At 39.3% G+C, this 17,321-nt stretch overlaps 1 protein-coding gene across 1 annotated transcript; it reads right to left on the reverse strand.

Annotated features, from left to right (window-relative positions):
* Positions 1-1,206: 1,206 nt before the first annotated feature.
* Positions 1,207-11,948, reverse strand: LOC139747301 (uncharacterized). Its single transcript, XM_071659443.1, has 2 exons — positions 11,404-11,948; positions 1,207-4,396 (listed from the first exon to the last, which is right to left on the reverse strand). Exons 1-2 carry the CDS (start codon positions 11,503-11,505, stop codon positions 3,986-3,988), a joined length of 513 nt encoding a protein of 170 aa, XP_071515544.1. The 5' UTR covers positions 11,506-11,948; the 3' UTR covers positions 1,207-3,985.
* Between the last annotated feature and the right edge of the window lie 5,373 nt (positions 11,949-17,321).

Consider the following 17,321-nt stretch of genomic DNA (forward strand, 5'->3'; position numbering starts at 1 on the left):
ACGGAAGCTAAGAAACTTCATTTTCTTGAACACTGAATTCCAATCACCGTAATCACTTGACGCCATGTTTACTGTTACCTCTAGCGGGTCCGGACCCAAATAATTAATACCACGTACGTCATGTCACACACATTTTATATATATATATATATATATATATATATATATATATATATATATATAGAGTGATTGACAGTTGAAAGAAAAACCAAGGCAATTAGGTTTGAGTTGGATACGTTTGTTGGGATACCTGAGATTGGACATAGCAACGAATGGAACCATTGAAGCGGGAGTCATTGGGAGGGGTAATTAAGAGGTAGGATTAGCTATATCCTGTCAGACATGTAATCAAAATATTTCACGTCTTCATCTAACCCCCCACCATATCGTTATATATGTAACACGTGTACACGCTTCCTGTTATGATAGACCCACGGTCTGGTGTACATACATTTCGTCTCAATAGACATTTTGTCTTGGCCTTCGAACTTCTTTGAAACTGAACTAGGTACTGGTCAGGGATAGCATATATTCGAAATTAGAAATATGACTGTTACCACTGCAAAATTTAATACAGGACAGCATATATTCGAAATTCGTGCTATGGCTGTTACCACTGCAAAATTTAATGGGAGCAACTTTCTCCCCAACTGACCAGTAAGCTAAACTTAATATAACTTACCTTGTATGATTATCATGAAATGAATTTGATATTTGATGAAGAGGAATATTTATTTGAATGGCATGGTATATGAATGTGATGATGATGATGATCCCATGTAGGGCAGTTGTCTATTGATCTCTCTTGTAAAATTCTGAGGGTTCTAAAAAGAACCCAGGGATAGGATGGGGGAGGGAAGGATACAGGAATGGGTGAGGATGGGAAAGGTTGTGAGAATGGGGTTAAGTTCGGATATGAAGGTATAAGGATTGTTAGGCTTCTAGGATCAAAGGGATGAAACAAATAAAATATAATGGCTTGAAACATCTGTCATCCACAAGTACCCAGGACTCGCACAGGAGTCTTAGTCAATTGCAATCATACACACATTCAGTTCCAGAGTATCATATTCACAATTATCACTAATTCATGCCTAAGTTGCAGTAAAAGACTTTTAAGTAGGTGATTGGAATGAGACCTTCCCATAATACTGGGAAACTTTAGAGCTTGAAACGGTGGGTAGAAAGTGAAGAGGTTAAAAATAATTTTACATGAACAAAGATAGACCCGACTAAGCCAGGGTGGATAAAATTGAGAGGTATCTCACGGATAACAACGAGGGTAACAACCCCGTGGATGGAGTAAGGATAAAGGGTAGGGATAAGACTACAAGAGGCCTCATGAAATCATGAGAACTCCAATCACACCTGTATCAGGTACATCATTTAACTTAGAATACTTTATCTTTTTTTTTTGCTTATCATTTTGTTGTCAAATAACTCTTTGAAATAGATTCTTTGTACCATAACCAATGGTGATATCTTAGGATTTTGCCAAGTATGGCAAATAATCTGATTTTATACTTTGGAGGAGAGTTGAAGCTGACGGCAGTATCACAGACATATTATCTTCAAGTCTCCTTGGTGGAAGTGGCAGTGATGACAACAGCAAAGTGGTGATTACATGGCAATGTCCATTTAATCCCTCAGAGCGATTGCCAATCATCCTGCCACCACCATGGGCGTGTTAGTGTTTCGTTACATCATCCCATAATCGGTTGCAGTCAGGCTTGTCCTCATGCATGGGACACTACAAAACAGCGACACTTAATGCTAAGCAACAGGCGTCACGTCCTCAGGTGTAGGAAGCCCTCAGACTCAGTGACTATGTGGCACCCTGCCCTCTGTGGTCAGCATGTTACATGCTATATTACAATCAATCCTCTTCTTTTGACACCACCCATCCACTGGCAAAGCCACATGCATGGAAGCCTGCTCATGTGCCTTTTGTGGCACAGCAAGTGTTTACAAATATGACAGCTCTCAAAAGTAACCAAACTATGATATGCATTCGAATATCCAACAAACTTGACATGAGGTAGAGCTAAGTATTACTGGGTGCTTAAACCACCAGGGCACTTGCAAATGAGATGGTGATAAAATGCTTTGGTTCATTATACAATACTTTGTGAGACTCCACTGTTCATATTTAAGTGAAAGCCAAAATTGAGATCTACTCAACAAGGGAGGGAATAATCTCCCTTTACAAAATTAAATACAGTAGAACTTGGCCTCCACCTGAGTAATTGCACCTATGGAGAGGAGGGCAGTGGAGATTAATTCTCATGTCTTCCTACCATAGGTCCCCAACTCCCAAGTGCCAGGCCATGTACTACTGATCTTAGCCTACAGCTCGGGTACTTTCAGTCTTTTCCTTGTGCCACTTTTTCAGTTCACCCTACATCTGATCAAGACTCCTGAGCATTGTGCACTTCTGTCGGTAATCACATTTCAAGCAGGAGAGTGAAGGAATACAACCCCAGGGGATTTGTACTGAGGGGGTCGTTCCTTGGAACACTGGAATGTAGATCCAGCAATAGTCATTCTAGAGTCAATCAATTGCTCTTTTGAGATCACAAATCCTTAACACTAGTCACTCGGGCTTGTACGGCACAATACAAATGTTCCATTCTATAACTCCCAGTAGCTAATGACTCCAGTTCTTCACAAGCAGTACAGCCCTTTGTGGCACATTACAGCAAAACACTGTGCCACATTGTTTCAAATATGGCATCCATATAAAGTTTGGATCAATAAAATAACTATTATAATACACATGAAATGGGCAACCGGTTATGGGATAATCTAGATAAAAAACTGGCATAATAAAAATAGTCTATACAAATTCTGTAGGTGGGAGTGTGGCAGGTTGGGCCTCAAGACTAGAGTACTGTGGTACACCGTATATCACGGAGGATTCCCAATGCCAACGCTCCAAGTGTGCTGAAACACTAACCCTCGCCGCTCACAACAACTAATTACCTTGTGGACACTGGCAGGTTCAACAAGACTCATCTAACCGGACTGCATTTCACTGTTTCAATAATCCAATTTGATAAACTAAGTTACCAACTCAAAGAACTTGCTTATAAACAACTGTAAAATACTTTAATATACTTAAAGAAATATAACAAATACCTTTTCTGACATTAACCGTCCACAAAATAATTATAATAAAATATTAGCTTCTAAATACTATTTCTGTCTGCGATGCAACTGCAGACAATAGGACACTAAATGAGCACTGCTGGTAAACTACAAACAATCAACTCTTCACTTCCAGACAAATTCTGCCTGCCAAAAAATTCTTAGCACTGAATATTATGAATATCTTCCACAAGGAAAAGCACCATTAACTTACAAAACACATTAAACTGATTGATTGTTTGTAATATTGTGGAAATGCTAGGTGTTAAGTTTTATAACTTAGGGTTGCCTTTTGAAATAAGGTTTCAAATTACAAAAAATTCCAAAAATTTTACAAAAAGCCAATTCTTTCCCAAGAGAGCCAACAGGAAAGAGGTAGAATTTAATCCAAATCCTTAAAGAGGGAGAAAAAAAAGAAAAAAAGAACAGATATGTCAACAAGTCCACAATGCAGCATGTGATTCTACTAAAATACAGGACATTGGGTTGCTTGCTCATGATGATCCCAGTTATTGCTGGCTAGGACACATCATCACGCAGTGGGAACAACAACAGTGATTTTCACTTTGCGTGACACGGACAGTAAAGCCAGTAAGCACTACCAGTATCACAGAACAAGAACTTAGTGGTTACCAGTTCATGTTATGATCTTCAACCTTTTGACTTTCACCATGTAGTACTTGGACAGTTTCTCGAGGAAACTGGCACGAACAGCGGTGCAGAGGATGCGGCCTGGCGGAGGAAGTGGTTTACAGTCCAGACTGCGGCCCCACTCTCCCCTCTGCTTAACAGTGACCCCGCCACCCTGCCTACAATGCTGCCCTGCTTCCCAGCACCACTAGGCAGTTATTAAGATGCCCGATGAAGTTAAATGAGAAAGTAGAGACTCTGTTACAGCCCGACAGTACTGCCTTTGGGCTGGACACTTTACATCCTCACCAGCCATCCAATGCATGGGTGGCATAGGCAGCTTGGATGGGCAGGGTGGTTCAGCTGAGACACGGGGCACTGCAAGCTGGGATGGGCTAACAGAGCCACTACAAGATTCTGCTCTTTGTCGGCCACTTGCACTGGCAGGGGTGACTGTTGTGGCTATAGCAACAGCTGGGGCAGCGGTGATGGTAGGTGGACTCTGCCGGTTTGGAATTGTCCTCTGCTTGGCCCTAGGCGACCTACTCTCACTGCGTGCAGTAATGGGAGACATGGTGGCCTGGTACCGGCGTTTTCCTGGTCGCATAGTTGCTGTTACCTGCAAAATAGCAAAGAAACTGGTAATGTTCTGCGAGTACTGGGTCAATAACCTAGCTTGCACCTATCATCCCACAGATTATCAAGAATGTTTCATGGGACCTTTTACAGAAAATAGAACAAGATTCCGCTTAATTACTTTATTTCATGGCACTCTCCAAACTTGCAAAAAAACTGCAATTTACCTACTTTAAGGAAGGAATAAAATGTATATGCAGTTTAGATCAAAATCCACTGTCTTAAAATCTAACATCTCTGCTTCCATTTCATGTAAAAAGTCTTTACTTTGTTTCACACAAGGCTGAATTGTTTATCTTAATTTATTTTTCACTGACACACAATACCCCTACAGTGCAAAAATAATAAATATTCCTCTCATCATTATATTGCCACTATCCCTCTGCAGCTAACTAAAAGGAACACTTCCGTTTTTGTATACCTTTTTTGCTAATACCATAAGTCAAAGCATCATACAGTTTCAACACCTTATATACCATATAGTTACCAAGGCTATATCTTAACTGGTTTTCCATCATATCAAAAGATAAGACATACAGTAAGCTTCCATTCTAAAGGACTTTAATGCATCAGAACTTGAATTCTAATGTACCCTCAAGCCCCGATGACAAAGCCTGGGATCTAGTGCTAATTTCCAAAATCCATTACACCCAAATTGTCAGGTACGGCAAAGACCCACTGGACTGAATTTGGAATGTAACAAAATAGCCTGTTAGTTCAAGACCTCAGTCCAGTATGTAAAGCAACACAATACTGCATTACTAGTGGGGATATAATCAGGTACACCCACTAAGACGCACAACCTCAATGCAACAATGAAACAGAAATTCATCCATATTTGAATAGCTTTTGACATACCAACACATGCAATTAATGTTATTTAGCTGCCACTAACTATACATACAAATTCATCTAAAAAACTTTGTCGCGGCTTCAGTGTCAGCACTACTACGCTTTCCACCACACACACTATGTACTTAAATTCCATGTCTACACCTAAACTTGTGTAACCGTCCTTCCGAATATTCTCGAAGTCTAGCTCTAGTTCTCTAAGAAAAACTTTGGCCTGCTCAATAAGCATCTCCCCAGAAATGCTTACACCTTTATTACATGAGCTTAAACCAATTTATAAGTGCAGTGTCTAATTTTGTACTCCTGTTAGTTTAAATGCTAAACATCCAATATGTTTCCTTTACAATCCTGAAAATCTCATTTTCAAGTTCTATAAATCTTTTTATCTAAAATTAAACAAATATATATTATATATATATATATATATATATATATATATATATATATAAAGTACATTTCATCCATTACTATCACTGATAACCTGAGTGTCAACAGTGATGCCACTATGCATGTCCTGCTTTCCATCATAGTTAACTTTCAATGCTGGAAGATTCAGTGTTTATAAAATAACTCTGCAAATAATTCAATGAGATATCACTGTCAAGCAATTTAGGATCACTAACTGCCTTGCCCACAATATCTAACAAAAGCCATTAAGTTTCCTTGCTAGGTAACACATGGGAATGTCCAGTCTGGCATGGTTAGAGGCTGGCTGATAATAGGGAAGAATTACCACATCCAAAACTTGACTACCACCCAGGCCTGGCAGGGTAGGCTGCTTTGAAGCAGATGCCTATATATATATATATTTTTTTTTTTTTTCATACTATTTGCCATTTCCCGCGATAGCGAGGTAGCGTTAAGAACAGAGGACTGGGCCTTTAAGGGAGTATCCTCACCTGACTGCCTTCTCTGTTCCTTCTTTTGGAAAAAAAAATGAGAGGGGAGGATTTCCAGCCCCCCGCTCCCTTCCCTTTTAGTCGCCTTCTACGACACGCAGGGAATACGTGGGAAGTATTCTTTCTCCCCTATCCCCTATATATATATATATATATATATATATATATATATATATATATATATATATATTTTCATACTATTCGCCATTTCCCGCGTTAGCGAGGTAGCGTTAAGAACAGGGGACTGGGCCTTAGAGGGAATACATATATATATATATATATTTTGCTTTGTCGCTGTCTCCCACGTTTGCGAGGTAGCGCAAGGAAACAGGCGAAAGAAATGGCCCAACCCACCCCCATACACATGTATATACATACGTCCACACACGCAAATATACATACCTACACAGCTTTCCATGGTTTACCCCAGACGCTTCACATGCCCTGATTCAATCCACTGACAGCACGTATGAATACTTCCCACGTATTCCCTGCGTGTTGTAGAAGGTGACTAAAAGGGGAGGGAGGGGGGGCCGGAAATTCTCCCCTCCCGTTTATAATTTTCCAAAAGAAGGAACGGAGAGGTGGGCCAAGTGAGGATTACCCTCTAAGGTTCACTCCTCAGCTCTTAATGCCACCTTGCTAATGCGGGATAAGGTGAATATGTATGGAAAAAAATATATATATACTTCTATAGATGTTGTTTGCCTTGTCTTTATTTACCCATGAAGGTGGTATGGGATTAAACATGCTACATGCACAAAACCTCACAAGTGCGAGACTGCTAAACAAGTAGTAATACGGGAAATTTCAAAAGAATCACATACACAGGAGATAAAGAAAAGGGGCAAAAAAGGTGGTAGGGAAACTGTTACAGATGCTAACTTCCTGAAACTTCCAATTCAAAATTTACAAACAGCCTTAAACACAGGAGAATCTGAGATATCTTGTATAAAATATATATAAATGAATGAAAACTAGTTTCAAGTTAAATGAGTAGATAAGTATATATACCTGTTGGGTGGCAACCCCATTAGACAAAGCAAGCTTGACATTGTTGTCCATCTAGACAACAGCATCTTCAAATGGCAGGGTTGAGCATGCACCACATGGCGCACCCTTCTCTGTTGGTTAAATTTCGAGGTATACCATATTTTGTTTACTAAAGCACATTTCCCAGTGTTTCAGGATCTAACCTGCTCTTCTACAATTTTCAGCCCTCGGAGAATATCCGAGCAAATATCCATTATCCATCTCTGGCAGACTTTTCAAATACATATGCAGAGCACATATTTCAAGTTTCAATAATTTCTGTTTAGTGTCATTAGTTTCAATTTACAATTTTCATTTCAATCTATTTCACTGGCTACTTTTCAGGAAAACTTTTTAGTAATCACTAGTGTTATACAAAACCTGAAAGTTTCAATTTCAGTTTGTTAACTCTTTCAAAGACCACACTCATACTTTTATAACTTTCCCTGGAGGCCCTACTCATACGTGTATGAAATGCCTCTTTAAGCCCTATTATGGAAGGCTTGCTTATTGGTATGTAGAGGTGCCTTATGCGTCAAGCAATTTTCATAAAAAATCCCAATGTTAATTACCCATTTAACAATGAGGTAATACGTCTAACCCTTTGGGAACCCCAGCATACATGTACAGCTTACCTTCCACAATGAGGTAATATGTCTGACCCTCTGGGCACCCCAACTACTTGTACAGCTTACCTTCCAGTCATCTAAACCAGAAGGTGCACTTTACTGGTATGCAGGGGTGCCTTATGTCACAGTTAGCATGGGGAAAGAACCCTAAAGTTAGATATCTAAAAACTGTGACAGGGATAGGTATGAACTTTACGTGTGTCAAATTTAGAAGTTCATCAGTAATACAAGGGGGTTAATTCACATTTTTTTTTCTTTTAACCTTTCTTGGTGCTTTCTTTAATATGAACGAGTAAAATCTTTCCTAGAAATCCCCCTAAATTATTAAGGCTTGATCCTTTAGGGGTTAAACAATAGATTCTATTATAATTTTCCCCTTTTGGAAATTAAACAAGTCAACAATGATAAAAGCAACAATACAGGTAATTCAATGAAAATCCTCTTGCAACATATAATAAAGTTATAAAAAGAAATGAATATGTAGTGCATATGCAGTTTAAAATATAAAGAATAAACCAGCCCCAATTATCAATTACAAAATGCATAGTTGTTATTGTTTATACCACAACATAAAGTGCTTCTCAGTTTCTTTTTCTTTCACGTGTGTCCATTTCCAGCATCAGCTAGGTAGTCATAGGTACTAACGCAGAAAAGGCCTCAATAGCTCACATACATTCTACAGCTGCTGTGTGTAATGCAACAAAACCTCAGCTATATTACCAGGCCCCACACACCTTTCCTTCTGCTTCATTCCACTGACAGCCCATCAACCCCAGAGCATCAAATCGCTAAGTCACTACCCCTTGCATCATCCTGCATGTTCAGGTCCAAATCATTCAAAACCTTATTCACTCTATCCTTGTATCTCCAATCTGGTATCCCTTAGGTGAGATGTGGTAGTTAGAAGAGTATGGTTGAAAAAGCCAGGGGCTGTGTTATGGTTGACATAACAGAATGAGCAAGGGACAACTTAATAAGAGGGTGAATGTATCAGCAGCATTGGGGATAAGGAGAATGGGGAGATCAAATTAGAAACGCAAGGATAAAGTGAAAGCAGTTTGAAGGTTTGGGGCCTAAACATTCAGGAATGAGGCACGCATACACAAGACATTGTGAACTGAAGCAAATGAAGTACACAAAGGATGTGCTAAAGCTGGGAAACCAAAAAAAAAATTTCTGCAGGGCCTGGTTATGAATACAGGGCACTGGTATTGGTGCATTATACTGTACAGTACATGACAGCTGGAACGTGGATGCGAGCAAATGAACCGTTCTTCAGTTCTAGACCTCCCATGCTATGCGAGAAATGGCGAGCTTTTTAAGATGGTCCACTGTTCTCTGATCTACTGATAGATTAATGGACACTTAATGATGATCAAGCTGATATAGTTCAGTGATTTTCTGAAAACTATGGATAAGTTCAGTGACTTTCTGAAATCTATGGATAAAGTAACATGGTCAAGCTGTTGATGTATTTCAGTGACTTACAGAAAACCTTATACAAGAGTGCCACAGAAATTTGGGGGGAAATCATCTATAATAACTGAGTTGGTTATAAAGCATAAATCAGCTCATTTCTGACACAAAAAAATGAGTGCCAGGAAATTATTAATGGGGTGACTCAACGTTCTTTCCTTAGTCCTTTGCTATTCATCCTGTTCATAAAAAATATTCCATTAGCAATAAAGCACGAGTGGTATCTTATTGCACGAGATATGTAACTTTTCTGAACTGCAGATATAGATGTCAATAATTGATAACATCTTTCAGGAATGGAAAAAATAGTAAATATGGTTTCTAAAATTTCAACCCAATCAAAAATACACTTTGTGTTTGGGTATTACAATATTTATACAAAACAGGGCGCAACATGCCAGGTTTAGGTCTATGAAGCAGTGGTAAATGTGCAGTGAAGGGTTACAATCCTGCATTATTAGTAAAAAAATTTATCATACAAGGAAAGGCTTCAGAAGCTGAATTAGCCAACACGTTAATATCGTGTAGGTACATCAAGACTTTCAAGATTCTATGGCTAAACTTGAAAAATTTTGTGAAAAAACATAAGAGATGGATGTGAGGGTATATTTCAATTAAAGTATGAGTATTACCCGAAGACAGACCAAGAAGACACTCAAGAACCTGCAATGGGAAAACCGACTACTGGAATGAACTAACAATGTCACATTCTTGTTGAGATATGAAATAAGGCATGGAAGATGCTTGAGAAATAGCAAATAACCATATATGTACAAGGTAAGACCACTGTAAAGTGCCTGTGTAACTCAAGAGCTGGTAAAACAAAGCTTGAGTACCCTCCTGTAGAGCTACGTCTGTATCTTTAATTTCTAATTTGTACAAAACAGGTTTTTAATGTTTACGTAGAGGGGCCGCATCTCTTGGAAACTCACTACAATAACACAACCCTTAAAATTTCAAAATGATGTATGCATAAACCACCTCTAACTTATTCTATCCATCCATCATTCAAACAAAAGAAGTGAACCTATCCATTTTTTTCCCCTTGAAAACTTCCTTAATTTCATGTTGTCCTCTTAAGTTATATCAATAAATCTTTATGAAGAACTGATCACTGTCTGCATCATCAATCTGGTTCAAAAACGTACAAAAGCTGTGATCAGGTCACCCATCACCTCTGTTTCTTCAGCAATTGTATTTTCATTTAAAGGGTTTCCCAGACAGGCCAGCAAGGATGGTTCAGGCATTCTTTTACTATTTCATTTTCCATTTGACTTCCCCTTGCACCATCACTGGGATACAGTGATAAGTCTGGGTAGTGAGGCTGCACCCTCAGACAGGGAGGGAGGTGGGGTTTAAGTAAGGATGACTGGGTTGACTGCTTCAATCCATCACTACATAGTAAGATCAAGATGACGATGGGTGTGAGCTTTCCATGTTATGTAGTACATTTGACAATACTCTTACCTATACGAACTGATACTGTATATCACCTGTATACCAAATCTTCAAAGCCCTCCCCACTAACATCTTTTGAAATAGATATAAAAGCATCAAAGTACGCTCCTCCACTAAGTCTTATTGTAGTTCTCTGAGAATATGTCTGACATTAATTAAGGACGTGCCCCCTAAACTACATATTCACCCAATGCTTACATCAGAAAATGAAAACCCCTAAAAGAAAAAATAACGAATCTAATTGGCTTACCTAACGCTGATGGAAAACGAACTTCGCTCAAACAGGTAAGCATAGGAATAAAGTAATAAACAGTGATCTCCAATATTATCTGTGGACAATATATGGACGTTCAGAAAATGTCATTTCCCCTGTACTTATATACAACCTTAGCTACACCAACGATCTTCCAATTAATCTTATAATTCAGAAAAAAACATAACTTTTTCATCAAACGTTCTTGCACAACTACCTAAAAAACCTATGATAAATAATTTCCAATAATGAAACACTGCTGGTCCTTAGATTTTTTTTAAATATACGCAACTAAGTCACTTCCGTACGACTGACCAGACAAAGGGAAGTGGTTATGTTGCTACTTCACGGAAGATATCATGTACATAATTCAAACCGGTTGCAATCTTACCTGCTGAATAGTACACGGGTCACTCGCCAGGTGCCTCTGCTGCCCCTTATGTAGCCGACTACTGGGCTGATTGCTGGTCGGGCTCCACCTTGGTCCAGCCATTGTGGTGCTACGCTTCTCTCCACTTGTTGGTGACGATTCTTGTGCTTCCAATATGGCTTAGTCTCGACAGCAATATCTTCGGTATTCTTACTGGCTGGATATATGTGTAGTTAGATGTTAGGTACACTTCAGTACTGGGAACTGTGCAGACTGCGCCGCGACTCTCAACACCTTCTCCAACCTGTCACAAGATGGCGTCATGAAGACCATTGGGTGTCCAATACGCCAAGACCTTCGGAGTACTAATGTAGCTCTCCCGTCTTAACTGAGCTTTTCTTTGTCTCACCCTGTGTTTCCGACACTTGCTGTGGTAAATGTGCACGGCGAATTCTTGCCGAACCCAGTCCAGAACTGTACTACTCAAGCATAAGCCTGGAGCGACCGAATGCCGTCTCCTTCCTCTCTCCTCTTCCATTGAATCACAACAAAGGTGCTGCGAGTCTCGTGTGACGTCAGTAGCATCAGCCAATCACCGACTCCTAATGCGGACTTTCACCCTGAACACATCTGATGGTACTTTTTATTTTATTTCTTGTAATTTTCTCTATAAATTATACAATATAAATATATTTCTAAGGTTTCACTAAATACATTAGACGTAAAAGGGATATTCTAAAAGCGTTCAAGTTCTCGTAAATTTAAACAAAACAAGGACAATATGGCAGTCGCGTTCGTGATTCATCGGGATCTCTCGACTGCATTCGGGTCCCTTTCCATTGGTCGCTTCTCGGGCGACCTCCTCGGGTAGCAACAAAAACAATTATCAGGCCCTTATCTACCGCTGTAGCATGTACCCCTTGACTCCATTGGATATATTTGAAAAAGAAGCTTTATATAGATGACCAGATATTCAAACAGTCATCAATAATGTTAGATATAAATATGTAGTTCTTCCCTTAATTCAAGGTTTCATATGATTTCCTGAATACACAATGAAGAGCCTTATACACTGTCATGAACAATAAAAAATGGAAGCGCTATGAATCCTAGGTCCTGACTTAAATTTTTTTCCTCAAAATCCACACACAAAGAGCATTTTTATGGGGTATGGAGCTACAAGCCAGATACACACACAGAATGAAAATTACCTACCTACATGGAACAAACCCTTTCGAAGCGAACCAAGCTCACTCTGTATCGAATATTTAGAGCCTTACACTATGATAAGAACAGTTTACGTAAAAAGAGGTTACTGCTTATCAAATCAGCAGTTTATATTATCAATGAAAAGGAATGAGGAAATCTCAATCCACGTGACGTCAATGAATTTTGCCTTTATTTCACCCTAAAAGATAATACATTTCAAGAATATGAATGACGCATAACATGCAATTATTTACACAAGCGTCGGACTTTTTTTTTTTCATTCTTTTAAATATCGTTCCTTCCCAAAGTATTAGGTAATATTGTACGACAGAGAAATCAGAAATTTCACAAGAAATAAAATCTGGGCTGGGATATAAAATACTCTCTCCTATAGAATTAGATTCGTTAAAAGTCATAAAAGCTGTTTAGGCTTTGTTTTCAGGCCTTGTAGACTATAGTGCCGCCCATTTAATTTATACCCACCTCATTTAGAACAATATTCAATCGAAATCTCGCATCTGAGGCGTAAAATTTTCTCAATGACACACGTCTTAGCCCCTCAAGTTTTTGTATAGAAACCTGTCCTTTAGGGTTAGCCTTCAGATAAAAAAAAGAAATCTTCTGACCCTAATGTAGCTAAAATCCCAATCTTCACTTTCGTTGGTGTTGGAATGAAAACTACACATCAGAGTACTTTCATATTCATTCAGGTTCAATATGAAAGAGAAAAGGAATATATTCTCATAAGAGACCCCCAATCCACACCACCGTGAGGTGTCTACCTACACAAGACATAAACCAGTTCAGCTGCCGTCACACATGAACTTGTAGACCACGAAGGAGATTCACAGTAAGATAATTTGCTTGAACGTTTTCGTGTATTTCATCACATCTTCAGAGGCAAACAGTAACAAATCACAGAATGAGGAAAATATAAAGACACCAGTGGATATTACCAGGATCTTCCATGTATCTGAGAGCTGTACGAATTGTCAGACCAGAATTTCTGGACAAAGACTTCAGTAACATTGATACTAATCTTAAGAAAATTTGCCATTCGTCACATGTACTGAAGAGATGTAAGACCAAAGTTAGAAAGACATATCATGATCACGGGACACAGGAATTCTTCCAGTAACATCGTGTTTAGTCTATGACAAACGTTTTGAACCTATCATTCCACTGCTTTGGCTATTTGATGTAAAATCAGTTTTAAGAGAAAACTGTAAAGAAAATGTTTGATAAGGAACAGCTCAAGTAATGACAACAGTTTAGTTCACAGAATTCCTTGCAGAATATGTAATTCGCTTTACTTGGGCCAGACAGGTAAAGACAAACATTTCTCATGTCAGCATAAATACTCTTTACGTACTGGTCAACGATACAGTGCTCTGTTCATTCACATTCTACTGACTGGCCTATAACTTACTTCAATCATAAAGCGTATAAAAGTTAAATAAAAAGAAATTCATTTGAATTAATACAGCTGAACTTATGGTAAGAATATAAATATTAACTAAAGGATTATTTAGTCCAGTGAACGTCACCTTATTTATATTTGAGTCACTTAAGAGCAAAGAGGGTTGATGACCTGATACACCCGTAGTGACCTGAGTAGTAAAGGTCGGGGTTTGTTACCCCGAGTGTCCTTGGACTCCGCGTGGGTCACACTATACCACCCTCTGCCTACTTCATTCCCGTCTAAGGTGGGATCCTCTTCTAACATATACTAGTCTCTGTATATTTTCCTCCATCTGTAAATTGTTACTATTTGCATCTGAAGATGTGCTGAAATAAACGAAGGCGCTGAAGTAAATTTTCCTGCTTTAATTTTCCTTGGCGGTCTACGTGTTCAAACATACATATCACAAAGAAAATGACAAGAGCTGTGAACATACGTTAAACAGTTTGGCACAGCGAGTACACCTCGGTGTCTAACACGACTGAAAAGTCAAATGTATCTGCTTTCACGTGAATACATTTTTCCGAAACAGTGCGTGTTCAGAAACTCACATTGACCGTTGATTTCAGAATATTGGTCCTCCAGTACTGCTGAGTAATAAAACATAACGAAACAGCGTTTGTTAAGCGTACCTGATTAAGTTGTTTGGGAAGGCAGTAACTGACATGGTGAAAGCACATAAAGAGCTTCAGACTGGAGTGGAATATTGTGGTTTCTGCAGTAGTACAGAATGTGTTTATCAGGTGTTTGCTTTGGAAAATGTGCGTGAGAAATGCCCAGAGAAACGGATAGATATGTATGTGGCGTTTATGGATCTGGAGAAAGAATATGATATGGTTGATAGAGATGTCTTGTGGAAGGTCTTAAGAATATACGGTGCTAGAAGCAGTGAGAAGTTTTTATCAGTGGTGTAAGACGTGTGTACGAGAGGGAAAAGAGAAGAAAGTTAATGGTTCGAAGGTTCGTCTGCGGCAGGGTGTGGTGTGATGTCCCTATGGTTGTTTAACTTGCTCATGGATAGAGTGGAGAGGGAAGTAAATGTGACAGACTTGGAGGGAGGGGCGAGTATGCAGTGTGTAGGGGATAAGAAGGCATTGAGTCAGTTGTAGTTTGCTGATGATACAGCACTAAATTTCAGATTCAGGTGGGAAACTGAAGATGTCTGTGACAAAGTTTGGAAGGGTGTGTGGAAGGAGGAAGTTGAGAGTAATAACAGCAAGGTTATTAGACTCAGCATATTCATATAATTCTTGGTGGTATATTATCTAACGTTACCGTATGAACAAGGGTGTAACTCGGAACCACCAAACCAAAGAAGTGGTACAACCCTGTGAAGCAACAGCATCATAAAACTCATCTCAGGGTTGGGTAATGTACCAGCGACGCGGACCAGAACAGACATGGTTCGCGGACGCGCAGCTTACATTTATCCAGACACTCCCCAGTCGTTTATGCTACAGTGGCGTCCTTCATATGCAGAGTTGCTGCAACTCAAAAATACTCCGTCATATTTACTAAATTGTTTGATTACATATCACATTTAGACTAAGAACAAGAGATCTCGTTTGTGATTCCGCTGAGTCACGAGTTGAATGGAGGTTATTGGCATTTTATTTAAAACTGCCAGAAGTTGCCAATTTCGTATAATTAATAATCAATAATATGTAACTAACTGCTAGCGATACCGGGTGTATCCCAGGTCAGTAAATCTTTTACAAGAATATGGATTATCACAACTAGTCTCTACGTATAGGCCAATCATATAAACAGTTCCCATATTCATATGATGGCTGTCTGCGGTGTTAGCGTGTCTTGCTTAACCCATGCTTCAAGGTGACAGTTGGGGTGAGTTGCCTACTGTGGGGCACTCTTCCAGAATATTCAAAGTTCAGCCATGCATGCACATCTATCTCACATGAATATAGATTCCTTTTCGAAAATATGCACTTTGAAGAATAAAAAAAATATAAAAAGAAGCAGATAATGTTACACTTCTGTTATGTTACTCGAATACTTCGTTCGCTCTTTCGCAATATACGCTATTTTCGGAAAACGTTTCTTTTCCCCACATCTTCAGAGGATACATCCGTAAAGAAGACACTTGTAGGAAATAAAGCCAAGCCACACATCTTTCTTTCACATTCTTATATGTTTCGCTATAGATATACGGAAAATACGAATGCGTGAAGGATAAGAAACATTCGTTCTATACGTAAAACAAAATAAAAATAAAAAGAACCAGGGTAAACAGGTGAAAGAAACTTTTTTATTCAACGACAATGATTTCAGTTTGACATTTGTTTCTACAGTCAGAGAAGTAGTTAAACACCTCCACAGACGACCAACAGGTGGGTGGTGGTGGGGGGGGTCATATCCGTTCAGCCCACGACCTGACCGGCAACGTCAGTGGCCGCAACATTGGATGTACGATAATGTCAGCCTCACCCTCACACCTAGGCCTAAAACCCAGGTGAGGGAAGACAAACTTGATGGTATAAAGTTCAGGACCTCCCTAAGGCGGTAGATGGCTGACCGGGGGACGCTAGAACAGATGTTATTTGGGAGGTCACTCGTGTAGAAAAACTTGGAATAAAAAAAAAATATCATGAGGCCTGTTGGTTCATGCCAGCCCACCTACTCCCACTCACGTAGCAGTCGAATCTGAACTTGTAGCTCTTACGATATTAGCAAGATACCTTTCTATACATAGCCTCTCCTCATAGGAGAGCCTACTAATGCTAGGGATAATCTGAAAATCTAGAAATGATTCATCAGTCATACATAACCAAGTTATGGAGAGAGATTTTCGTATGATATTCTCCGTACTTCGGACGGATGTACGGCGCTGCCTCGGCTTCTAAGTCTGCGCTTATCAGTACTTAAAAGATATGTCTTCCATACTGATTTCTAAACTGTGTTCTTAAGATGACACACTGTACCCCTGTTTTATCTCAAGTTTAGCGACGTGGCGTTCTGTCGGCAGTGAATTTCATTTTCAGCATTTCTGTCCATATTTGTAATTCATGTATCTCCCCTTAATGCTGTAAGATCGTCCCCCTGAATCGACTTCCCAGTCTTGGTACCGTCAGCCAATGGACTGATACTGCCGGTGACACTCACCTCCGAGTCATTGACATGTAAGAGATCGCAAGATGGATTCCTGGGCAATGACACTCCTCACCAGTCTTCCTCTGTGATGTACTACATTTACGCTAACCCTCTGTTTCCATGTCGAAATAAATAGCAATGAATAATATATCTTTTCAAG

Source organism: Panulirus ornatus, chromosome 68 (assembly GCF_036320965.1).
Source record: "Panulirus ornatus isolate Po-2019 chromosome 68, ASM3632096v1, whole genome shotgun sequence".
Classification (NCBI taxonomy): Eukaryota; Metazoa; Arthropoda; class Malacostraca; order Decapoda; family Palinuridae; genus Panulirus; species Panulirus ornatus.